Source organism: Scyliorhinus canicula, chromosome 5 (genome assembly GCF_902713615.1).
Source record: "Scyliorhinus canicula chromosome 5, sScyCan1.1, whole genome shotgun sequence".
Taxonomy (NCBI): domain Eukaryota; kingdom Metazoa; phylum Chordata; class Chondrichthyes; order Carcharhiniformes; family Scyliorhinidae; genus Scyliorhinus; species Scyliorhinus canicula.
In genome coordinates, this window is record NC_052150.1 from 189,997,725 (window position 1) to 190,024,080 (window position 26,356).

The following is a 26,356-nucleotide window of genomic DNA, read 5'->3' on the forward strand; positions in this document are numbered from 1 at the left end:
CTATGCGGAGAAGTGTCACACTTTGTTTCATAATGTTCCGGTGAACTGCCCCCATTATATGAAAGTTGTTCTATAAATACAGGTTGTTGTTGTTGCCGATGGCCTATAGCCTAAGGATATATGAGATGGGAGTTTTTTTTTGTGGCAATTTGTGCCTAATATTTATATATCTTGTATTTCAAAATGTATACTACAAGAGAATAGCATTGATAATAAATACAATCCACTCAATCATATTATCGATATTATCATGGATAATACAATCCACTCAATCATGGATAACATAAGGCCTCAGCTGTCAGGAGGAGGGATGGTGAGGTAAGTTAATCCACTTATTTGATGCAAGTAACTTTTTTGTGTACCATTAACTGAAAAAAAAGCGCCTTTAATCTTTCAACCAATATGTGACCCTTTCCAATACGGAAATCTGTAGAATATTAGCCTCCAGTACGTCAAAAAGTAGCTTTTCAAACTCTGGAGGATAGTTTAATTCAAGATGGAAAAGAGCAGTGATTCATGCTACTTGCACTGACATGGATAAAGCATCAATTGTGTCTTCTAAACCTAGGGTTCCAAGGGATAAAGGAGATGAGTAATAACTTTCACATCAAGCATTTTTTAAAAACTTGTCGACATATTTCCAGTAGAAGACTTTTTGAGCAACATACCTTTGGTTGTTTATTCTTTTCTTTCACAGTTATCCAGTCTTCACCAGTGGAGCTCACATCCACTTTGTACGTTTGGACATAATACTTGCGCTGCGTTTCTTTGGAGACAGCACCTTGCGTTGCTATAGCAGAGATGTGCTGCAGGAATCCCAGGTCCACCTGCAGCAATCAGAATGAGCCACAGCTTGTTAGAGATTAATGCAACTTGTTACATCACACAACAGTGCTGGTCACCTGGTGAAGAAAACTTATTCATAAGGCACCACCTCTCATGAACGTTTCCAAGCAGTCGAGTGAAATTCTAAATATTAGAACAAAATTGTCTGGTGATCCACTAATAAGTTTCTTGCTCATGTGTGTTTGCCATAGTGTGTGCAATGGTCAAATATACAGTCTGCAGGATTCTCTGTCGGCAGGATCCTCAGCAGCTTCGCCAGCAACGCTCTCACACCCGCGGGTTTCCCGACGGCGTGGGCTGGCCACAATGGGAAACCCCACTGACAAGCTGCGGGAACGGAGAATCCCGCCCAGTGAGGTACTGAGCAATGTGTATGCGCAGTTTGTCTTTCTGAAAGGTAATTTATTCACTGGAAGCTCTGGTTTATTTATTCATGAATTTACTGTTCACTCGATTGTCAGGTGTGTGTGTGCTTCAAGACCTGACATGAATGTGCTGCCGATTAAATCTTCCTGGATTACTTAAACAAGGAGGCCACTCAAGATTTTCAGCTGGAGTGAAGCTCACCTGTGTATCTGGTTCAACTAAAGCTGCAGCAACCCATGAACTCAAAAGGACTTCCCACAGGTTTGGGCAGAACTCCCACCACTAAAATCATCTCGCTTCAGATATGGGTCTCTTTTATATTAAATTTACTATTTAAGCAGAGGAGCAAAGAAGCTCCATGATACCAAAAGCTACAGAGAGGCGCAAGTCTAATCAGCTACCCTTGTAGGGAAAGAACAATATCGAAAAATATTGCCATGGAGAGCTCAAAAGAAGAGCATGGGAAACAATGAACAAGTGACTTCTGTATTGCAAATCAGGTCCAAGTGTATCAACATGTTGACGGAGGTTCTGTTTTTATTTCTTTCTATTTATTCACCGTCTCCTCCAATATTCTACACTTCATTTGCCTTTCACTTTGCCCAAACATATGACTCTACATGAAGTTCCAATTAATGTGGCATTAAGAAAATGCAGTTCACATTTGGCCTGAGAAGCAGTTCAGTGGGAGTCTTGTTCATGTGTGCAAGTCACACATCTGGTCACCATTTGCATTCGCATACAAAGGAAATGAAACATAAATGCTACTGATTCCTATCCTTTGCGGAGCTCAGGCTGCAACATATTGTTAACTACCTGGATCGTACGGGGGCCTAGAAAACAAATCAAGAAGAAAATCAAGAAGAAGAGACACCATTTTCTTTGGATCTCAACTTCTGTGAGACAGGGGAGCCAAATTGTAAATGTGGTATAATAGGAGCTAATAAAGATATTTATGGTTAGGCCAAGCAGATAATCCATCATTTTGACACAGTGGGTACTGCACTAAAGAATTTTTATGTATTGACGTCTCGCAGCAGTTAACTTTTATATAGTCGCTCGGGTATGAGCTGGGCTCCACTTATTTTGAGAATTTTTGGAAGAATTCCTTCTTGCACGCTAAATTTTGACTTTAAGAGCTTTCATATGTTCAAAAGTAAGAATGAAAATTAAAATTGGGTAGGTCACATGAGAAATTAGATCAACTGGAGCAATACACCTCTTAGTACTGTCTGGATTATTCATTCTGGGTTAACTCTTAATAATCACAGCCTCATATATAAATGCTTTATTTTTTCAGCTCGGTAGGTGGGTAAATCAGGTCACAGACTCCTCTTTGACTTCTGACCCTCGTGCGCCATTCCGAAATACAACAGATAGGAATTGAATTTACTAAGCAATTTGTCCTCAAGGCCATTCTCTCAGTGGTCGGATAATGAGGGATAAAATAGACATCCAGTGAGAGGATTAAAGTGGAGTTATCACCTCAGCCGAGAGTCTCTGACAATATTGGCCTGGCTTGAAGACTCCAATGCTGTACTGACATTCATTGCCCGTACCTACTTAACCTGAGAAGGTAGTTATGAGCCATCTCATTCAACTGCTGCAAGTCCTTTAGCCAACGGTATTTCCACACAGGTATTATGTAGGACGTTCCAGGTTTGTGACACAGTGATAATGAAGGACTGACACCATATGCTCTGGGCATGATGGTGTTTGATTTGGAGTGGTGAGGGTGATGCTACTCCCATCAGCCTACATCTCTTGTTATTTGCAGCAGTCTTCTTCTTCAGCAGCCCTTCGGAGTCGCGGATGACTTGCTTCCGCATTAAAAATTAGTTCCCAGGCGCCTGAGGAGTCCAATGCGTGACCCACAGTCTCTGTCACAGGTAGGACAGGTGGTGGTTGGAGGAGAGGGTGGGTGGGGTGCCCGGGTTGCAACCCGCTTCTTTCGCTGTTGACACTTGGCTTCGGCTTGCTCTCGGCGATGAAACTCCGGGGGTTCAGCACCTCCCCGGATGCTTTTCCTTTACCTCCAGCAGTATTGGGCCAGGGTATTCCAGGTGCAGGACATTGGAGCTCAGGAAGACGTGTCTGCTGCTCAAATTAAACACTTAATTGGGCAGTATTGGTGAAAGAGGTCTCGCCTGCTGGTTGGAGAGCTGGCGAGAGCCAGTCAGGCACTTAACTGGGCAATAGCAGGGCTTCCCTCAAATCAAGGACCCTGGGATTTAGAAGCCCTGCCTGCCAAACGGTCTTGGCAAACCGGAGGCTGGGAGCTCTCTTCAGCAGTGCTGCTGTCGGTGCTGCATCCACTTGAGGCTGAGGATCGCCATGGACGCAGGCACAGGTAAGTGATGAGTGTTGCCAACGCTGGCTGGACATATTCCAGAAGACATTGGCGGAAGTGAGATTACAGAAAGCTCCAGGAAGTGACATCATGGAAGCTGGCGGCATGTCACATTTCATAGACTCCCTACAGTGCAGAGGGAGGTCATCCGGCCCATCGAGTCTGCACCGACCCTCCAAAAGAGTACACTACCTCGGCCTACTCCCCCTCCCTATCCCCGTAACACCCCACGTCATTTTTGCTCACTAAGGGGCAATGGCCAATCCACCTAACCTGCACATATTTGGACTGAGGGAAGAAACTGGAGCTTCTAGAGGAAACCCAGGCAGAGACGGGAGAACTACACAGGCTGCCAGATGTGGCTGGAATTGAAGCCGGCTCTCTGACGCTGTGAGGCAGCAGTGCTATTGTTTTAATAAAAACAAGCCACATTGTGTTTCAAAGCAGCTTTGTTGAAATCTTTCTGCTCCTTAAATGCAAGAAACTAGGATGAAACTTCAGCCCTGTGGAACGTGAAGTGTCCAGGAGGTCACAGATGGACAGGTGCAATTAAACCAATATGCTCTATGCTGGGGAACAGATATTCCTCTCAAACCTGTGAGTTTCCCTTACCCTCCACTCGAGAGCGGAGCTCCGCCAGAGTCCGTCAAGCTGGTGACATCATCCTGAAACATTGGTGCATCATAAGCCGGAACACAAACTCTGTGCAGTTACTGGCAATGGGATTAGTTTCAGCAGAGTGGGGCCGCTCACTATCCTGCTTCAGCCTCTGTGAATGTGAGTGACAGGTCCCAGAGGCCGAGTGGCACAAGATGTATCGATGCACACTGCTCTCGGCAGCGGCATCACCAGAATCTCACCCAGATTGTGAGGTTGGGACTGGAGAGTTCCAGCACAGCACCACACAGCACAGGCAACATTCCAACTGCAGATGTGTGTGTGGGGGGCGTGGAATCACTGCCACTTAAAACACAATGCATCATCTTGGAAATATTGTGCAAATCCTATATGCTATCCAGAAAAACACAGAATAGGCACATTCATCTTGTCTTTATTTTCATAGCACTCCCCACCCACCTCCATTGCCTCAATGAATGAGTCTGGAGGGATGTCCCTCCAAGTCAGGAGCTTTCTCCTCTCATCATCAAGCAGAACATATTGAGGGCAAAGGCCCTGCAGATGTGCACACGCGGTGCCAGCTACCTGCACAGACTAAACCACCACAGATGAGAAATAAAAACTGAAAGTGCTGGAAAAGGTCAGCAGGTGTGTCAGCACCTCTGGAGAGAGGCTGAACGGGCGTGATTTACTGAAAAAGAAACAGAGTCCCGCTTTGGGCGCGTTTAGCGGGGTTCTCCTCAACGCGTGCAGCATGTCCGAGAACAATCCTACTATTAAATGGGCTCTACTTCTTTTTCGAGCCTCGGCGAGGAAAGCCCTCCGAGGCCGCATTCAGCTTCATTAGCCCAGACTGTGGGCTGGATTCTCCGAGCCACAGATTAAGTGCTCCCGCCAGAGGAGACTTGCTTCTGGTGTCCCCTCTCCTTTTCCATGCTAGATTCATGCATGGAGGACAGCTTGCTGGATTCCATCAGAATCCTGGTTTAGGGCCGCTATTTTGAGCAGGAGGGCCAATACTGCTGTTTAGGGGCTGTTTAGCACAGGGCTAAATCGCTGGCTTTGAAATCAGACCAAGGCAGGCCAGCAGCACGGTTCGATTCCCGTAACAGCCTCCCTGAACAGGCGCCGGAATGTGGCGACTAGGGGCTTTTCACAGTAATTTCATTTGAAGCCTCACGGTAGCATGGTGGTTAGCATCAATGCTTCACAGCTCCAGGGTCCCAGGTTCGATTCCCAGCTGGGTCACTGTCTGTGTGGAGTCTGCACGTCCTCCCCGTGTGTGCGTGGGTTTCCTCCGGGTGCTCCGGTTTCCTCCCACAGTCTAAAGATGTGTGGGTTAGGTGGATTGGCCATGCTAAATTGCCCGTAGTGTAAGGTTAATGGGGGGATTGTTGGGTTACGGGTATACGGGTTACGTGGGTTTAAGTAGGGTGATCATTGCTCAGCACAACATCGAGGGCCGAAGGGCCTGTTCTGTGCTGTACTGTTCTAAGCCTAGTTGTGACAATAAGCGATTTTCATTTCATACTGAGGTCCAGCGGAGGGCCCACTCCAATTCACAATGCAAATCCTGCCCCCCCCCCCCCCTCCGCTGACAAGAAGCGACATCCTCCCTCCCCACCATGGGAATAATAGGTCACCCTCCACAGCATGCATGCACGAGGGTGAACTGACCGCACCCCCAATCCCGCCAGCCCCCTATTAGACCCTGCCATCAGATGCCCCATCAGACCCCAACAGAGACCCCCCCCCCAGCTGCCCCCATCAGAGACCCCATCAGACCTCTCCCTGCCCCCCCCCCTCCATCAGTCACTCCCCATCAGAGACCCCAGTCAGACATCCTGATCAGAGACCCTGCCGGAAAGCTGAAGAGCAGTCCAGGCAGTAGAGTGAAAGATCATTGCATTTTCACTGACCCTTCCCTAACATGTGCTGCCTCAGACAAAAGTGCTTAAAACAGCAGCTTTTACAATGTCAGAGGCTTCCTGGAAAGCTAAGTAACTTCAAAGGGCTTCAAATACCATAATAGCCTTTGAAATATATATCTGCCATTCACTTTCACACAGTAGCACATTGCATTAGCCAGTGATTGACAGTTTGATTAGAGCAGAGACAGGTGATTGGGGGAGTGTTGATCTCTCTTTCCTTTGATTCTTGAATATCTCAATACCATGCTGTGATGCTAAACACAATGTTTATAAACACTCTTGCTATGATTGACAGCTCCTACCACACCAAAAGGATCTAAGTACTTTCTGCTGTGAAAGAGGAAAAAAAAGGACTTAGCTGCTTTTGATATGCTGAGGAATGAGGGGGGGGGGGGGCAGGAGGCAGGATTTATTTTGCACCAAATCCCGCTGGGAGGATTTCCTGCTGTGGGGGGTCAGTGCATAATGGGGCAGGGGGAAAAGGGTGATAACGTGGGCTTCTAGCCTGTCAATCAGATGCCAATGGGTGCTAATCAATGTTTTGCATCCCCTTGCTGGCGGAGGGGGCTAGAGCATCGGAATGGGTGCCAATCCAGTTTTTCTGCCGATGCTCCATTCTCCTCCAGATCGGGAAATCCACTACTGGCGTTGGGCAGTGGGGAGTCCACCGTATCCTTGCCCCCAGAGTCCTAAAGTCATTTGTGCAGCACCACTCCTGCCTGTAGGCACAGGTGGCATTGGATTGGAACCCCCCCCCCCCCCCCCCCCACCCTCCCCACCCCCGCGAAGCCTGCACAGCTGCCATGGGCCAGGGTGCTGGAAGAGTGGGGCTTTACTGAGTCTTCTGTCACTGGGATGTATGGAGAGCAGAACAGAAATCAAAATAAGTATGTGAAATAATAGCAGATTTACAAACCACTTTTCATGGTTTCTATGATGTATTAGATTATTATAGTTTGAGAAGTGATTGTTTGGAATCTTGTTAAGGTGCCCTCCTACTATCCAGGTGTCACGCACAGCAGCAGCCTCCACCTACCTCCACCTGTTATGTGTCATCAGAACCCCTCAACCCCTATTCACATGGTTACTGGCACCACCCTGCCGTCACAGTCCCGAGCAACCCATCCACCCCAAGTCAAAGTGCCTGTTATTTTATTTTATTGAATAAGAGCTGCAATAGTTACCCTAGTTCATGGGGTAGGGTCATAGGCGGGGAGGGGGGGAGGGGGGGGGCATTAAATTCCACCATTTGTAACAATGTGACTTTCTAAATTCAAAGCAACGCACCACCTATGGCAAAAGAAACCAGGGGAGAAGAGGAGAATTGTTTCTTATCGAGTGAGTTGTTACAGAACATACAGTGCAGAAGGACGCCATTTGGCCCATCGAGTCTGCACCGACCCACTTAAGCCCTCACTTCCACCCTATACCCGTAACCCAATAACCCCATCTAACCTCTTTGCACATTAAGGGCAATTTAACAAGGCCAATCCACCTAACCTGCACGTCTTCGGACTGTGGGAGGAAACTGGAGCATCCGGAGGAAACCCACGCAGGCACGGGAAGAACGTGCAGACTCCGCACAGTGACCCAGCGGGGAATCGAACGTGGGACCCTGGCGCTGTGAAGCCACAGTGCTATCCACTTGTGGTACCGTGTATTTCTTGAATGGGTGATGGAAACAGATTCGGTAATAACTTTCAAAAGGTAGTTGATTATATGAAGGAAACATTTGCAGAGCTATGAGGAAAGAACACTGGTATGGGATGAATCAGAATGAATAAGCCAGCACAGGCACATGGGCTGAATGGCCTCCTTCTGTGCTGTATGTTTTTTGATTCTATTACTATGGGACCTTTTAATCAAGTTACCATCATTTATTTCTCTCCTCAGCCCCTTTCATAAGGAAGTAAGTCCCGAATACCAGAACTTTAATGCAGTATAGAACTCCATCTAATAGTCCATTTGAAGCCAAAGAAAGCCAGATAAAGCTGAATCCTTGCATTGACCTCAAGCCCCAGTTGCGCTGGGAGTAGACACGTTTTCTGGACCACCTCATGCTGAGACTCAAACCAGCTGTGTATAAACAAAAGTTTTACCTCTGGCCGCGATTCAGGAGACTTGAGTTAAAGTCCGGTAAACGGCACATTTAGCGGGCTGTTTCTGGGTGTTGGCAGTGCCGAGAAACACCCCACTTATCAACGGCACTTTGCTGTTTTTTAAGGCCTCGGGGAGATTCTCGGTGCCAAGGCTGCTCTTAGAGGAATTTCCTGCTGTTGAGTTTACCTCACAGATCGGGGCACCATTCTGGAAGGCGCCCCCCCCCCAACCCCTACATCCTTGGGGAGGCCACCAGCTGACACTGCCAGGGTGCCAGGTTGGCAATGTCAAGGTACCCGGCTGCCAGGTGCCACCTTGCCCTGTCCAACTACCTGGGGGAGTCCAATAGCCTGGGAGGCCCCCGGATGCTGTTATGACTGGTCCACACAATGGCTCCCTGGCGAGGTCTCCCAGGGGTGGCCGGTGAGTGCCGCATGCCGGATGAATCCTGCATCCGGCTATTTAAATATTCGCTTGGCCAGTGGGGGCGACATATAGATTGTGACATGAGGAGAAAGTCGGGTGACTTGCGATTGGTTCGGTACAGAGCCTGATTTTGGGCTTCCGCGCAATTCACCCATTGCACCAGTATTCACGTCCTCTATATTTAGTGAGCCATTAAGAAGCCAGGGACCTCTCCGTGTTATTTCTTTTTATAAATTTAGAGTACCCAATTCATTTTTTTCCAATTGAGGGGCAATTTAGCGTGTTCAATCCACCTACCTTGCACATCTTTGGGTTGTGGGGCTGAAACCCAAGCAAACACGGGGAGAATGTGCAAACTCCACACGGAGAGTGACCCAGAGACGGGATCGAACCTGGGACCTCGGCGCCGTGAGGCAACAGGGCTCACCCACTGTGCCACTGTGCTGCCCTTTCTCCGTGTTATTTTTGTATGAAACCATGAAAATGCGAACCAAAAATGTCTGCGACATGGTGGTGTGCTAGTACTTGGGTTTGTATCTACAAGCCCCCACATTTGGAATGAGACCCATCCCCTCTCTTCTCTACTAAAGGTGAGCACCAGTGGGTGCTGCCTAACAGCCTGTCCTTGTCCTTTTCCCAACAATTTGGCGTAGGAGCCTCTGTTTAGTGAGAAACAGGATAAATTCCCCAGTCCGGTCCCCCGCAGGAATTGTCGCTAGCGGGACAGAAAATTTGATGGACCATTGAAAGGTCCGTTGACCGCGGGCAGGAATTTCTGCTCCTCCAGAGGACCCCAAGAGGGAGAAAAAGAAAATGAAAAGGTGTCTGACTCACTAAAAACGGTCCTGAAAGAATTAAAACACCCATCAGAAGAGACGTGGGATTAAACTGCTTGCGAACAATGAAATGTTGCAATGTGATGTAGCTGTGTCGAGGAAAAGGGGTGACGAGGAAATTCTACTTCTTCCAAACTTCCATTGTTCGAGGAAATAAGATTCATCTGATGTCAGAACATAACAACGTGGGATTTCCTCAAGATTCCAGCTTCCTGCTCTTGGAACGCTTTCCAGCTGTATCGAATTCCTGCACATGGCTTAGTTCATCCTCCATCCTTAAAGATCTGACATTCCTTTTGTGCTGTCTCGATATAGAAGCTATCGTATATCAAACTCTTAACATTAGTCTTTATCTTTCATTTATCATAAGCCTGCCACTGATGTCTGAAGACGTTTGAATAATTTTAGCCAAAGAATGCAGTTTCTCTGTGAAGTTCCCGTCCGAAGAGCTTTACACATGACCGCAAATAGATTTGTAATGGTCTACTTCTTGAGCTGGATTGTCCACAAATGGGACAATGTCCCCACGCCGGCTTAAAACGCTGGCGTTCTACTCTAGACTTTCCTTAAAACAATATACAGCTATTCACCTACCTGCAGGGGCCGAGCAGGGATCCGGAGTGCTTCACGGACCTTTGGCTGCAGATACGGGATCCCGCACTTCTGGTTCCTAGTCCGTGCATGCGCATGGAGGACTCAGCCGGCGGACCTGGACCAACAAACAAGGTCCCACCGATCTGCTCTGCGCCGCTCCATCTGACCCACCAGATCGCTGCCCCGGCCGCTGCACAATATTCAATGCATTTCTAAAAAAATGGTCTGGGTTGTCCGGTCCGCCAGCTGCGTGTTTCGTGGCTGTGCGCCCTTTTTGGTGGTGGGATTTCCCATTGTAACCATCCCACATCCCCCGGGAAAGCCGCTGGCGGTGGCGCACAACCGGCGGGAAATGTGAATCACAATGGCCTGAGAATTTCAGCCACTATTTCTAAAAACTACTTGAAGTAGGAAAATGCATTTGCTGCACACATTTAGAGATTTCATAATAATCTTTATTATTGTCACAAGTAGGCTTACATTAACGCTGCAATGAAGTTAATGTGAAAAGCCCCTAGTCGCCACACTCCGGCGCCTGTTCGGATACACAGAGGGAGAATTCAGAATGTCCAAATCACCTAACTTGTGGGAGGAAACCGGAGCACCCGGAGGAAACCCACGCAGACACGGGGAGAACATACAGATTCCGCACAGACAATGATCCAAGCCAGGAATCAAAGCCGGGTCCCTGGCGCTGTGCAGCAGCAACAATGCTAGCCACTGTGCTACCGTGCCGCCCCATTTATTTCTTCAAAAATATAACCCAGGCAAGCTAGTAAAATGAAGGCAGTCTCTTTTAGGGTTTTTTTTAAAGACAGAAAGTAGTATATTAGATAGTGTTTTATATTTATTGACTACTTATATGAAAGAGCATTGTGTTCATGAAGTGATTGATCAAGATGATGGCACATTGTCGCTCGGTTAGAATCCTGGAACTCACTATGCAAGCTGCACGACCGTTCACCCCACAGACTACAGCGGCTCAAGAAGGCGGCCTATCAATATTTTCTCAAGAGCAACAAATGTCAGCCATTCTAAAGGTGCTTACATCTCCCCAAGAATGAGTTTTTGAAAATAAATGACCCTATATGTTTGGGTGTAATCTATGTTACTACATGGGCAGGGCAGGTATATGTGCACACATTATTGAAGGTGGCGTGGCAGATTGAGTAAGTGCTTAAAAAACAGTATAGAGGATCCTGGGCTTCATAGGGTACAAATGCAAGGAAGATCCAAAGATAAACATTTATAAAACACGAGTTCGACCTCAACTGGAGTATATTGTCCAATTCTGGGCACCACACTTTTAGAAAGTCTGTGAAGGTTTTGGAGAGGGTACAGAAAAGATTTACGAGAACACTTCCAGGAATGAAGGGCTTCAATTATGAGGAAATATTGATGTTCTCCTTCGACGAGACCGAGAGGAGATTTGATAGAGGCAATCAAAATCATTAGGAATCTCGGCAGAGTAGATGGAGAGAAACTGTTCCTATCGGCAGAGGGATTGACAACCTTAAGATGATTGGCAAAAGAATCAAAGGCAACGTTTGTGTTATGCAGCATGCAGTCTGGTCACCACACTATAAGAAGGATGTGGACACACTAGAAAGGGTACAGAGGGGATTCACCAGGTTGCTGCCTGGGATACAGTGTCTCAGCTATGAAGAGAGGCTGGCTCGGCTGGGGTTGTTTTCCTTGGAGCAAAGAAGGTTGAGGGGGGACCTGATTGAGGTGTACAAAATTATGAGTAACATAGATGGGGGGGGGGATGCTTCATAAATCAGAAGCACAAAGGGACTTGGGAGTCATTGTACATGACTCTCTCAAGGTTAATGTGCAGGTTCAGTCGGCAGTTAAGAAGACAAATGCAATGTTAGCATTCATGTCGCGAAGGCTAGAATACAAGACCAGGGATGTATTTCTGAGGCTATATAAGGCTCTGGTCAGACCCCATTTGGAGTATTGTGAGCAGTTTTGGGCCCTGTATCTAAGGAATTATATGCTGGCCTTGGAAAGGGTCCAGAGGAGGTTCACAAGAATGATCCCTGGAATGAAGAACTTGTCGTATGAGGAACGGTTGAGGACTCTGGGTCTATACTCGTTGCAGTTTAGAAGGATGAGGGGGGGGATCTTATTGAAACTTACAGGATACTGCGAGGCCTGGATAGAGTGGACATGGAGAGGATATTTCCACATGTAGGAAAAATTAGAACCAGAGGACACCATCTCAGACTAAAGGGTCCTTTAAAACTGAGATGAGGAGGAGTTTCTTCAGCCAGAGGGTGGTGAATCTGCAGAACTCTTTAACGCAGAAGGCTGTGGAGGTAAAATCATTGAGTGTCTTTAAGACAGAGATAGATAGGTTCTTGATTAATAAGGGGATCAGGGGTTATGGGAAGAAGGCAGGAGAATGGGGATGAGAAAAATATCCGCCATGATTGAATGGCGGAGCAGACTTGATGGGCCGAGTGGCCTAATTCTGCTCCTATGTCTTATGATCATATGGGATTTGCGGGAAAACCTTTTCACCCAGAGGGTGGTGGGAATCTGGAACTCTCTGCCTGAAAGTATGGTAGAGGCGGGAACCCTCACAACATTTAAGAAGTATTTAGATGGGCACTTTAAATGCTATAACATACAAGGCTATGGACCAAGTGCAGGAAAATGGGATTCGAAAAGGTAGGTACTTGATGGCCAGCACAGACATGGTGGGCCGAATGGCCTCTTTCTGTGCTGTAAAACTTATGACTCTATGGTTAGGATCTGGAATGCAGTCCCTGAGAGGATTATGAGGGCAGATTCAATTCTGGCTTTCAAAAGTGTATTGGATAAGTACCTCATGATTTAAAAAATGTAGGTTTATGGGGATAGGCTGGGGGAGTGCCACCGTGTGTTTCTGAACAAATTTTAAAAAGAGTTGTCAAACAGCTTTTCATAAAGATGATACCCCTTTAAATAAAGGGGATGGTGCAGATGGAAGAACGCAGCTCCACAGCTGCTGCCTTGAACATATTAGTAACGGGAAAAGGACGTAACAAAGTAAAAAGTCAGTTTTGCAAAACACTGAATAAATGACTGATTGTAAAGAAATGCTAATCCTCTGGCATGTCAAAAATGGCCTAAAATCAAAATCAATATAGGATAATTCACTAATGAATTTCATGTTTACCTTTCCTTGGGCCTCCAGTAAAGGATTAATGATAATGGTGCTTTAAATGATAAAGTCAATACAAAAAGCAGAATTAGACCTGAGACTAAAAACAGATGTGGGGTCTCTTACCCTGACATTTGATTTGTTCTGGGGATTATGCCTGACTGTGCCATTACAGCTATTATGAATCTTTAATCTTTGGGATATTTATAAATAAAAATACATCCATATTTCTGTGTGAAATTAGTTGGCACAGTTTAAAACAATGGCTTATCTATCCACAGAGAGAGACTATTTCTGATAATTGTACTGTTTCTAAGACCAAAGCAGTTGCAAAGTGACTTAACGGGCTGCTGTGCACCCCAGTGGGAAGATTCAGATGAGGCTGAATTTTAAAATCAGTCGGCATCAGCCTCCCACAAAACCCTCACTGCTGTAAGTCGCCATAATTCCAGATGACCATAGGCTGCTTTCTGCTTTGAGGGGGAGAGCTGACTGGTGGTGATTTAACCCAAGGATCACGACACCTCAGGTGAGGGGCAAGGTTGAGAAGGCAGGGCGGCACGGTAGCACAAGGGGCGGCACAGTCGCACAAAGGACGGCACGGTAGCACAGTGGTTGGCACTGTTCCTTCACAGCTCCAGGGTCCCAGGTTCGATTCCCGCTTGGGTCACTGTCTGTATGGAGTCTGCACGTTCTCCCTTTGTCTGCGTGGGTTTCCTCCGGGTGCTCCGATTTCCTCCCACAGTCCAAAGATGTGCAGGTTAGATGGATTGGCCATGCTAAATTGCCCTTGGTGTCCAAAAAATAAGGTTGGCTGGGGTTACTGGAATAGGGTGGAGGTGTGGGCTTAAGTAGGGTGCTCTTTCTAAGGGCCAGTACAGACTCGATGGGCCGAATGGCCTCCTTCTGCACTGTAAATGCTATGATGAGGGCCTTCATAAATAACTTCAGCCAGTACGGGAATTGAATTCACGATTGGCCTTATCTGCATAATGAACCAGCTATCCAGCCAACTGAGCTAAGCCAGCCCTGGTGTGGTGTCATACTGAACACAAAAGTGAATTCATGGGGACAAAATAAATTGTGAATTGATCCAAATCTTTTTTTTTATTATTACAGTACAACTGAGGCCAGGCTATAATCATGAATGTGCTGCCATTGTTTGATTTCATAAGGATGAGGGGGGGATCTTATTGAAACTTACAGGATACTGCGTGGCCTGGATAGAGTGCTCATTGTGCTCAAACATTTTGGTTACGAATTGTCTGGGGGGGATTCTCCCAACTGACTAACATAACCTCAGCACAGAGGGTGGAGAAACCCGAGGAATATGACATTGACAGTGTTCCCGCCATTTTTCTACAGCTTTCATGGTTATGCTTCATAGTTAGGGCAGACGATTAGAAGAATATGGAAATCTACCCTCGCTGTACTGATACTGACGCCACAAAATTTCTCAGTCACATATTAGCTCTTCGCCGTCAAATTTAAGAATTTTCAGACTGAAAGTTCCCAGTGGAAATAAATATCTCTACTTTACCAAAGGCAGAAAGATATCATCTTATCTTCTGTCATGTTTTGGATTACTCTTCACTGCACAATTTATTTTTAAAAAACTATTAGTTTTACAGCCTCTAACTGTGGCTTGTTATACCTGTATAATCAAACTCATATCCAAGCAATAAAACTTGTTAATTTACCTCACGCCTCAAGCTCATTACGGTTGCCGTTCACTTTAATGTGTCACTTAAAACTAGCTTAGCAAAAACATTGCCTTCCTCACTATGTATCAATGTACGGCCAAAGCCCCCTTTTCAAATCAGTGTTATTCTATCAGCAACATAATTTTGCACTATACAACATGGACACATGATTTCATAGAATCATAGAATTTACAGTACAGAAGGAGGCTATTTAGCCCATCGAGTCTGTACCAGCCCTTGGAAAGAGAACCCTACCTAAGCCTCCACCCCATCCCCATAACCCAATAACCCACCACTGAACGTTTTGGACATTAAGGGCAATTTAGCAGTACCAATCCACCGAACCTGCACATCTTTGGACTGTGGGAGGAAATCGGAGCACCCGGATGAAACCCACGCAGACACAGGGAGAACGTGCGCACTCTGCACAGAGAGTGACCCAAGCCGGGAATCGAACTTGGGGCCCTGGAGCTATGAAACAACTGTGCTAATCACTGTGCTACCGTGCCCACCCCCCAGGTAGTACAGTGGCTCAACAGTTTGTGTCAGTGTAAATCCTTTATACCAGCCAATAATCCGATTTATATTTATCCAACCTGTTCTCGTGTCTTTTCATCTACTGATCCATTAATGGCACATCCACCTTTCCCGTCCGATTTTGAATGTAGGCATTTTTGTCTTAACTACTGATCCTGTAAAAGGCCTACCTCTTGCTAAATTGTCACTTCCAATTAAGTTTTAACCCCACTTGCTGTCATTCTGCTAATTCCACACCTTTAATCCTCCCCAATAATCTTTTGTCCAAAGTTTCTGTTAAGCTCATAGACACTATATTCAATGCATTAGCCTTTGACCATGTCAGTTGCCGCTTCACAGTACTCGATGATTTGCCAGGGATGATGGTGATTTTTCAAATCTGCGCAGACTACATCTGTTTTCCCATTTTTGAGAAATGCAGTAATTTCGTAAGATTCAAAACCTTTCTCTTTATTAAATGGTAAACTGAAAGTACTGACATCAATGGAACCAAAGAGTTTGGGGAATGTGTAAAATGAGCTGCTGATTCAATATTGCCTCCACAAAGTCATGGGGTGGTGCTGGTGTAGCGGTAATGTCCTTGGGCATGGGTTCAAATCCCACCATGGCAGCTGGTGGAATTTAAATTCAATTAATAAGTCAGAACTATTAAGCTAGCCTCAGTAATGGTGGCCATCTATTTATCATCGATTCTTGTAATCACATGTAGGCCAGGCCAGGTGTAGACAGGCAGATTTCCTTCCCAAAAGGACATCAATGAGCAAGGTGAGCTCACCTTGCTCATTGATGTCCTTTTGGGAAGGAAATCTGCCTGTCTACACCTGGCCTGGCCTACATGTGATTCCAGACACATAACAATATGGTTGACACTTAACTTCCCTCTAAAATGATCTAGCAAAACCTCTCAGTTCAAGAGAAAATTGTGGATTGGGAACAAATGTTGGTCATACCAGTGACGGCCAAATCCCATGAAAGAATAAAGAAGTCAAAATGATCCCCGATGTGTGTTCTGATGAGAGATCACAGACCTGACATGTTAACTCTGTTTCTCTCTCCACAGATGCTGCCTGACCTACTAAGTATTTCCGGTATTTTCTGTTTTTATTTCAGATTTCCAGCATCTGAAATGTTTTGATTTTGCCACCAGTACCTGATCTCGGAGTGCTTCACAGAATCAAGAATTGTTACGGTGCAGAAGGAGGCCATTCGGCCCATTGTGTCTGCATTGGGCTTCAAACGAGAATCATGACTTAGTGCCGTTCCCCTGCCTTTTCCCCGTACCCCTGCACATTGCTTCCATTCAAATAATCATCCAATGTCCTCTTGAATATCTCGACTGAACCTGCCTCCAACACACTTCCAGGCTGCACATTCCAGACCCGAATCACTCAGTGTGTGAGAAAGATTTTTCTCACATCACAGTTTCTTGATGCAGACTTTGGGGTGCCGTTGTTCCAGCACTGACCTTACTCAACACAATGAACATAGATTTTACCCAGTTAAACAGATAAAAAAAAGAACGAACATGGATCCGGTAACAGTGTGGAAATAGATTGCATTCTATCAGTAGGTCTACTGAAATGGAAACTGTATCTGAAATATTCCATTGGCCCCTGTTTCGTGATTGCGACGGAAGGAAATTACCAGCTCAGAAGAATTGTTTGATGTTCAGATTGAAGAAACACATTCCACTCTATAGTGGAAAGCTGAAAGGTCTTTGCAGCCACAAGCCTTCTTGTATGACAATAGGGACAATGAGTGCAATTCACCAATGGCAGTCTGAGCAAAATTAAATCTCATCACTATGTTTACCTGTATCCATTGCTTGCTGGAGTCAGTCGATGGTGTCCATGCATTTTCTGGATGATTTAGTCTTGATCTTTCCGGGGACCAGTTGAAATTATAATTGCTGGAACTCAAAATTTGATCTGGACGAATCTTGCCTGATTCCATGCCAAGTGATTCATTACAGTTAAAGTCTGGTTAGGAAAAGAAAACACAGGTAAGAGTACCTAAAATCCAACCTGAAAACTGGTGGTGTCTGACACCACCTCCCCTCCCCCCGCTCCCCCCCAATCCAACCCAGTGTAGGTGTGGCAGAATCGGTTGAACTCACACAAAAAAGAACAAAGGACTCTTGCGGAATCCAGTGATGTGGAATTGTTGTCTAGCTAATGTCCTCGGGATGAGGGCATATACCTATCCTTGGTACAGTACAAGGCACTGAGTTTTGATGCCGCAAGCTTAAATTCACACATCACATTTGATTTCTAGAATTAAGTCTCACGGACACTGTTTGCTTCCTTGCAGCTGGCCCAAGTCAGTTGAAAGAGAGTTATTAAAAAGTATTGTGCAATTTGCATGAATAAAAATCATATGGGCACGATTCAGTGGATTTCAGTTAATGACTCCTAAAGGTCACACTTAGCCGGGTGTTTAGCAGGCTGTTTAGCAGGGGGCCTGCAGCGCTGAGAAACATTCTGCTCTTTGCCGTTTCATTTGGCTTCGGGGAGATTCTCTCCATTGAGGCTACACTGAGAGGGGTTTCCTGCTGGCGAGACATGAAAGAGTCATCAAATCCAACACGTGAGAAATGAATTAATATCAGCGGCAACATGACCATTATCTGATATCTTTTGCAATTATATCAGGTGCCTTTCCTGTGTCCCCCTATTCACTGAATTAAGGGGTAGGATCCTCTGAGCCCCCGGCAATTCTCCGGGCCCAGATAGGCTGAGCAGCCGTCATTTCCTGGCCAGTCCCGCTGGCGTGAAATAGATATGGTCCATCACGGCGGGACCTGGCTCATAGGCCGTCTGGTGGAGTCCTCGGGGGAGGTGGGGGGGTGGGCCGCGGGGGGATCTGGCCCCCGGGAGGGGGCCTCCCACAGTGGCCTGGCCCGCGATCGGGGCCCACCGATCTGCGGGCGGGCCTGTGCCATGGGGGCACTCTTTCCTGCCGCACCAGCCTCTGTAGGGCTCTGCCATGGCCGGCGCGGAGAAGAACCCCCCTGCGCATGCGCCAACTCGCGCCGGCCCTTCACCGCCAGTTGGCGCCGCGCCATCCCCTGCGACGCTGGCCTAGCCCCTGGAAGTGTGGAGGATTACGCACCTTCCGGTCGGCCCGACACTGGAGTGGTTCGTGCCACTCTTGGCGCCGGCATCGGGCCATCCAGCCAGTTGCGGGAGAATCCCGCCCAAGGTGGTTTGGTTTTTTACCCCGAAAACCCACAAATTCCGAAATCCAGCAATGAATCAGTGCTTAGCTTTCCAGATTTGTGGTGTTCTACCTGTAGTATAAACTCTTTCATCACATCTTCCAAATGGGACTAATAGGATATCACTTTCAAAGACAGGTACAATGGGGAGAATGACCTTCTTCTGCTCTATTTCATTCAGTCTCTCAAACTGATTATTTCCTCTTTCATATTGCTCTATTAAAATCTTTTGTAAAAAAGCTAAAACATGTTATGAATTGAATTATCGTTTTACACCCTCAGTTTCCCCACTCCTCCTGCTGTGCTGACTTGAATAGAGGTACAACTCCACAGGTTATGGGCTCTCCTCTGGCACCCACTCCTGACTTGTGAGACGAGGAAATGGCCACCAAATCTCTCAGTGCTGTTCTAACTTCACCGGAAACACAGTGGTAATTTGTTGGTATACTGTCACAAGGTTTTTTTTCATGGATGTGAGCTTTGCAAAAAAGGCCAACATTTATTGCCCTTGACCTGAGTCGTTTCCTGGGCCATTTCAGACGGCAGTCAATCATCAACCACATTGCTGTGGATCTGGAGTCACATGTAGGCCAGACCAGGTAAGGATGGCAGATTTTCTTCCGTAAGGGATATTAGTGAACCAAATGGATTTTTGCAACAATAGATAATATAGCCTTCTGGGCACCATTATTGAGATTAGCTTTATGAATAATGAAATGAAATGAAAATTGCTTATTGTCACGAGTAGGCTTCAATGAATTTACTGTGAAAAGCCCCTAGTCGCCACATTCCGACGCCTGTCTGGGGAGGCTGGTACGGGAATCGAACCGTGCTTCTGGCCTGCTTGATCTGCTTTAAAAGCCAGTGATTTAGCCCAGTGAGCTAAACCATGTGGAGGCGATTTCTATTCCAGAACTATTAATTGAATTTAAATTCCACCAGCTGATGTGGGATTTGAACCCAGATCATTAGCTGAGGCCTCTGAATTACTAGTCCAGTGACATCACCACAATTCCGCCACCTCCCCTGCCTCTGGGTTTCCGACAAACTAAAGTTGTTGGAGAGGGAGCAGCTCTGAAGAAGATCCAAGCCAGTGTGTTTTGACTGTTTACCGGGAGCTTCATAGATAAGCCTGTTCACATCTAACATCCTTGTGTACATCTTCCAGCAAGTGGCCAATTTAAACCTCTTGCAGCCTTCCATAAATTTCAATTTTTCCAAAGCTCTTCTGTTAATATCCTAACTCACACCATAGCCTTCATTCTTGTGCTTGCTGCCCCACCCTGACCTCCGATTCAGCGATATATCAGTTTTAGAATTTTCCTCCTTGTGTTCAAATGGGTTTACGGCCTCACTCATCAAAAACTCTAAGCTGCCTGCAGTCTTCGAATCCCCAGAGCCCGGACAACTCTCCCTTTCCTCCACCTTCTTGCCTCTTGGGTATCTCCCACAGCCTTCATCCTACTATTGGCAGCTACGCTTTCAGCTGCCCAGGTCCTAAGCGCTGTTATTATCTCTTTAAACTTGCCCTCCTCCCTCTCTCCTCTTTTAAGATCCTTTCTTAATGCTTCAATTTGATCAAGTTTTTGTTCTGATGGCTCTTCCTTTGGGTTGTGTGCATCTTTTGTTGATTATGGCCCTTGTGAATTGCCTTGAGATGTTTTGTTGCGTTAAAGGTGCAATCCAAACATTGCAGTGTTAATGTAAGCCTACTTGAGGCAATAAAAATTATTATCATCATTATTGAGTTGTAGTTGTTGGCATTTTGGGTAGCAGGTACGATGGATGACTTTCCATTCCTTAACACAGGGACACATATAGAAGCCAAATGCAACACAACTGTTCCTGACCCAGCTGAGATCAGTCGACACACTGTTCTGGTGAAAAAGTTCCCCCCTCCAGTCATTGCCAGACCTCCTGAGTATTTCCAGCATTTTCTGTTCTTGTTTCGGTCATCACATACTGGAGACTAAACCTAAATCCTTCTGGGTCAGTTCTACAGTACATTTAACAACAGAGCCATCAAGTTATTTTCCCCTTAAACACTACCTAATCCTTTTTGATTTGATTTGATTTGATTTATTATTATTACATGTATTAGTATACATGAAAAGTATTGTTTTTTGCATGCTGTACAAACAATGCATACCGCACATAGGGAAGGAAGGAGAGACTGCAGAATATAATGTTACAGTTATAGAAAGGTGTAGAGAAAAGATCAACTTAATACGAGGTAGGTCCATTCAAAAGTCTGATGGCAGCAGGGAAGAAGCTGTTCTTGAGTCGGTTGGTACGTGACCTCAAACTTTGGTATCTTTTTCCTGACGGAAGAAGGTGGAGGAGAGTATGTCTGGGGTGCTTGGGGTCCTTAATTATGCTGCCTGCCTTTCCGAGGCAGCGGGAATTATAGATAAGAGTCAAGGATGGGAAGCTGATTTGCGTGATGGACTGGGCTACATTCACAACCTTTTGTAGTTTCCTGCGGTCTTGGGCAGAGCAGGCTCCATACCAAGCTGTGAATCAACAAGAAAGAATGCTTTTTATGGTGCATCTGTAGAAGTTGGTGAAGGTCGTAGCTGACATGCCAAATTTCCTTAGTCTTCTGAGAAAGTAGAGTCGTTGGTGGGCTTTCTTAACTATAGTGTCGGCATGGGGGGACCAGGACAGGCTGTTGGTGATCTGTAGTCCTAAAAACTTGAAGCTCTCAACCCTTTCTACTTCGTTCCCATTGATGTAGACAGGGGCATGTTCTCCAATATGCTTCCTGAAGTCAATGACGATCTCCTTCGTTTTGTTGACATTGAGGGAGAGATTATTGTCGTCGCACCAGTTCACCAGATTCTCTATCTCATTCCTGTACTCTGTCTCGTAATTGTTTGAAATCCGACCCACTAGAGTGGTGTCATCAGCAAATTTGAAAATCGAGTTGGAGGGGAATTTGGCCACACAGTCATAGGTGTATAACGAGTATAGTAGAGGGTTGAGGACACAGCCTTGTGGGGCACCGGTGTTGAGAATGATAGTGGAGGAGGTGTTGTTGCCTATCTTTACTGATTGCGGCCTGTGGGTTAGAAAGTTCAGGATCCAGTCACAGAGGGAGGAGCCGAGGCCAAGGCAACGGAGTTTGGAGATGAGTTTCGTAGGAATGATGTTGTTGAAAGCTGAGCTGTAGTCGATAAATAGGAGTCTGACATAGGTGTCTTTGTTATCTAGGTGTTCCAGGGTAGAGTGCAGGGCCATGGAGATGGCATCTGCTGTGGACCTGTTGCAGCGGTAGGCGAGCTGTAGTGAATGAAGGCAATCCGGGAGGCTGGAGTTGATTCGTGCCATGACTAACCTTTCGAAGCCCTTCATGATGATGGATGTCAGAGCCACTGGACGATAGTCATTAAGGCACGCTGCTTGACTTTTGTTTTGGTACGGGGATGATGGTCGTCTTCTTGAAGCAGATAGGGACCTCAGATTGTTGTAAAGAGAGTTTGAAGATGCCTGCGAATAACCCCGCCAGCTGATCCGCGCAATACCTGAGTGCTCATCCAGGTACCCCATCCGGGCCAGTGGCTTTCCGTGGGTTGACCTTCGAGAAGGCTGCTCTGACGTCTGCAATGGTGACCTCAGATATAAGTTCATCGGCGGCTTCTGGGGTGGAGGGCACGCCCTCGCTGACCACTTGCTCAAAGCGGCCATAGAACGCGTTGAGCTCATCAGGGAGGGGTGCGTTGGAGCCGACGATTTTATATGCCTTCGTCTTGTAGCCCGTTATGTCTTGCAGACCTTGCCATAGTCGACGGGGATCTGTGTGGCTAGCCTGGGACTCGAGCTTGGCCCGGTACTGTCTTTTGGCATCTTTGATGGATTTCTTTAGATCATATCTGGCTTTCTTGCAGAGCTCAGGGTCGCCTGACTTGAACGCCTCAGACCTAGACTTCAGCAAGCAGTGGATATCCCTGTTTATCCATCGTTTCCGGTTGGGAAACACACGGATTTGCTTCTTTGGTACACAGTCTTCTACACACTTACTAATGAAGTCAGTTACTTTAGTGGCGTACTCGTTCAGACTGTTTCAGAAGGCCGGTAATATTCAATCCTTTCAGAATGGCGGTAATATTTCCCTCCAAAATGACATATAAGGCCCAGATGTTGGCTTAAGTGTTAAAAAAGGAGAAATGCTCTTTTCCTCATGCAGGTATCAAAAGCTTTGTTTGCAGAGATTATTGTCTGCCTTGGCATTCCTGAGGCTACCTCTTGAACTGACGGCACCTCCTTAGAAAAGGGATATTGCGGCTTTACATGGTGAACTTGGCACACACAATATTGTCAGCAGCCGGATTTCAGTTCCCCAATCTTTTTACTGTTAATGTTGTACATCCCCAGAAAAATTCTTTCCTGGTTGTCTTGCCAATCGTCAAGAGTTCTTTCTGCACATTTCCCCACACTGAGACATGAAAAGCGTTTCACAGGGAACAGCAGAATGTCAGAAACAGATGCCGTTCTTAATGCACGGTAGCCCCATGCAATAAAATAACCAGCAATCCTCTTTGTTCTGATCAGAGAGGCACCAAAGAAATCAAACAGAAAGAATTAAAGGATAAAAGTTAAAATCCTCCACATGGTGTTATGGTATAAACCTTTTAACAATATTGAGAATGACACTGCCCCAGGTACACATTTAAACTGTCAGGCCCAACCCGGTGTAATTTCAAAGAGCTGACTTGTCAGACATTGGGACTTGCATGTCAGAAATATCCGCGTATACAATTTGCACCATTTCTGTCATTTCGACATGATACATTGTGTCGCCGGCGGTCAGGGAAGAAGCATTGCTTCCTGGTTGATGGTGTTAAAAGCTTTCACTTTAATTTTTGTTCAATAAAAGTCATAATTAACACTGTCAGAACCTGAAACTTCATCTGTTTTTTGCCTGAAAATTCTCCTTTGAATTCTGGCCTTAGCTGAATCTGGCCTGCATTACGAGGCTTTTTGTCAATTCTCCCCTGGGACACTAGATGGAGAGCAGCATGATGAAGGCCAGGAATGCAGACTGCTTAAACAAACCATGACCATTGTCGTAAACGTCAGCGCAATAACAACAACCCGCCATCATATAGTGCCTTTAAGATGTTAAAAAAAAACAAGGCGCAATGCCAAGGCAATGCTAAATTGCCAGTCGGTGTCTTTCAGAAGAGACATTAAATTGAGGCCCTGGCGGCCTGTTCAGGCAGATGTAAAAGACTTAATTGCAGGAAATCAGGTTAACATTTCTCCCTGAATGAATAGCAGCAAAAACAGAATAATTGGCCATTCATCTCATGCACTACTTGTGGAAGCTTACTTCTCGCTAATTAATTGCCATGCCTTTCTGCAAAAAAGCAATGACTGGAACAAAATCAGAAAGTGCTGGAAAAACTCAACAGGTCTGGCAGCATCAGTGGAGAGAGAGAAACAGGGTTAACGCTTCAGGTCCAAGGTATCGGTCCTTCTGAACCCTGGACTAGACACTCGGGCGGCACGGTAGCACAGTGATTAGCACTATTGCTTCACAGTGCCAGGGTCCCAAGTTCGTTCCTAGCTTTGGTCACTGGCTGTGTGGAGTCTGCATGTTCTCCCCGTGTCTGTGTGGGTTTCCTCCGGTTTCTTCCCACAAATCCTAAAAGTCGTGCTTGCTAGGTGAATTGGACATTCTGAATTCTCCCTCAGTGTACCCGAACAGATGCCGGAATGTGGCGACTAAGGGCTTTTCACAGTAACCTCACTGCAGTGTTAATGTAAGTCTACTTGTGACACTAATAAAGAGTATTATTATGAGTGGGATTTTCTGGCCATTCCCTCTGGTAGGATCTTCCCCTGGCAAAGGGTTGTTGCTGAGGGGCGTGGGATGGCAGGGTTTGGCACTGAGTTGGCCTCGAGGCTATAAAGGGCAGCGAAGGAGAATATAATAATAGTTTATTGTCACAAGTAGGCTTCAATGAAGTTACTGTGAAAAGCCCCTGGTCGCCACATTCCGGCGCCTGTTCAGGGAGGCCGGTACGGGAATTGAACCCGCGCTGGTGGGGGGGCCGAGTAGAGGGGCATATGGATATGACAGGTCATGGAGGGAGGTAGAGGGGCATAGGGTGGGATGGAGCCTATGGAGGCCATGGGGATGGGTCCAGGCATAGCTCGGCCAGAAGAGTATGGGGGTACATGAGGGGGTGGATGCAGGAGTGTAGGTTCGCAAAGCGTGTATGGGGGCATGAAGAGGCATAGGTTAGCATGGAGGATACGGGGAGTGTGTGTGGGGTGTGTGGGGGTATAGGGTGAGGGCTGGAGGGCTGTTTTTGTTTTATTGATCAAAGTACCGATGCACTGAGGCAGGCCTCAGTAAGGAATGCTGTTGATCACAGGTATATGTACATTTCCGAGATATCACAGCAGCACTTCCTTGTAATACAGCATGTCGAGAGAGTGACACCTTCTGATTCAAGCCTCCCAAATGGTTTATGTTGATAAAGTAATTCTTACTTACTTTCTAAGGAATTCTTCTGGATAATGGAATAGTTTGCAGAGAAACCATCCCTAGCGATAGCAGTATCCGTGTGTAGCGTTAAAGACAGAATGCCGGTGAGCGACTGAATGTGTTCAGGAGCGTACGGCCCACAGAAACGTCCGATGTGAAGACCAACTGAAATAAAGAGAGAAAAACACAGAAATAAATTTGCCTTCAGATTCTGCATTATTCTTGTGAGCTTCTTTTGTCGGCAGGGCAGTTGCAGCAGTTAGACATTCAATAACAACCTCCGTTTACAGGGTTTAATTATCTCATAGGAACAAGGAGTAGGCCATTCAGCCCATCGGGCCTTCAATACGATCTCGACTGACGAGGTACTTCAATGCCTTTTCCACCATCCCCATAACCCTTTACGTTATTGTTAACCAGAAATCTATCAATCTCTATCTTAAACATACTCAATGACTGAACTTCCACAGCAATGTGATACAAATCAGTTCTTTTTCTAATTCCATCTGCATATTGTTCTACTCTTTTTTCCTCATGCTCATCTAGCTTTGCCTTAAATAATTTTATGCTTCATCTCAGCTACTCCTTGTAGTAGCACATTCTACTGCCACTATTTAAAAATAAGGGTTCGGCCATTTAAAACAGAGATGACGTGAAGTTTTTCGCTCAGAAGGTCGTGAGTCTTTGAAACACTCTTCCTGAAAAGGTGGTGGAAGCAGTCTTTGAATATTTTTAAGGTCTAAGTGGATGGATTCTTGGTAAGCAAGGCGTGATAGGTTATTGCAGATGGAATACAAGGTGGAAAAGTGTGAAGTTATGCACTCTAGTTGGAAAAATAGAAGCATAGATTATTTTCTGAATGGGGAAAGGCTTCGGAAATCTGAAGCACAAAGGGCCTTCAGAGTCGTAGTTCGGGATTCTCTGAAGGTGACATGTAGGTTCAGTTGGCAGCTAAGAAGGCAAATGCAATGTTAGCATTCATTTTGAGAGGGTTAGAATACAAAGCAGGATGTAATGCTGAGCCTGTATAAGGGTCTGGCCAGACCCCATTTGGAATATTGTGAGCAGTTTTCAGCCCCATATCTAAGGAAGGTTGTGCTGGCCTTGGAGGGCATCCAGAAGAGGTTCACAAGAATGATCCTGGGAATGAAGAGCTTGTCATATGAGGTGCGGTTGAGGACG

General features: G+C 46.1%; 1 protein-coding gene across 4 annotated transcripts in view; it reads right to left on the bottom strand.

The window, feature by feature from the left end:
• nrp1a (neuropilin 1a) overlaps nt 1-26,356 on the bottom strand; it is a 239,642-nt gene that overhangs the window by 104,838 nt on the left and 108,448 nt on the right. For all 4 annotated transcript variants that reach the window (XM_038798278.1, XM_038798281.1, XM_038798280.1 and 1 more), the window contains exons 6-8: nt 25,184-25,339; nt 17,274-17,440; nt 669-827 (exon numbers count right to left, since the gene is read on the bottom strand). In XM_038798278.1, the coding sequence (XP_038654206.1) occupies nt 669-827; nt 17,274-17,440; nt 25,184-25,339 (482 nt within the window). The remainder of the gene's footprint in view (nt 1-668; nt 828-17,273; nt 17,441-25,183; nt 25,340-26,356) is intronic.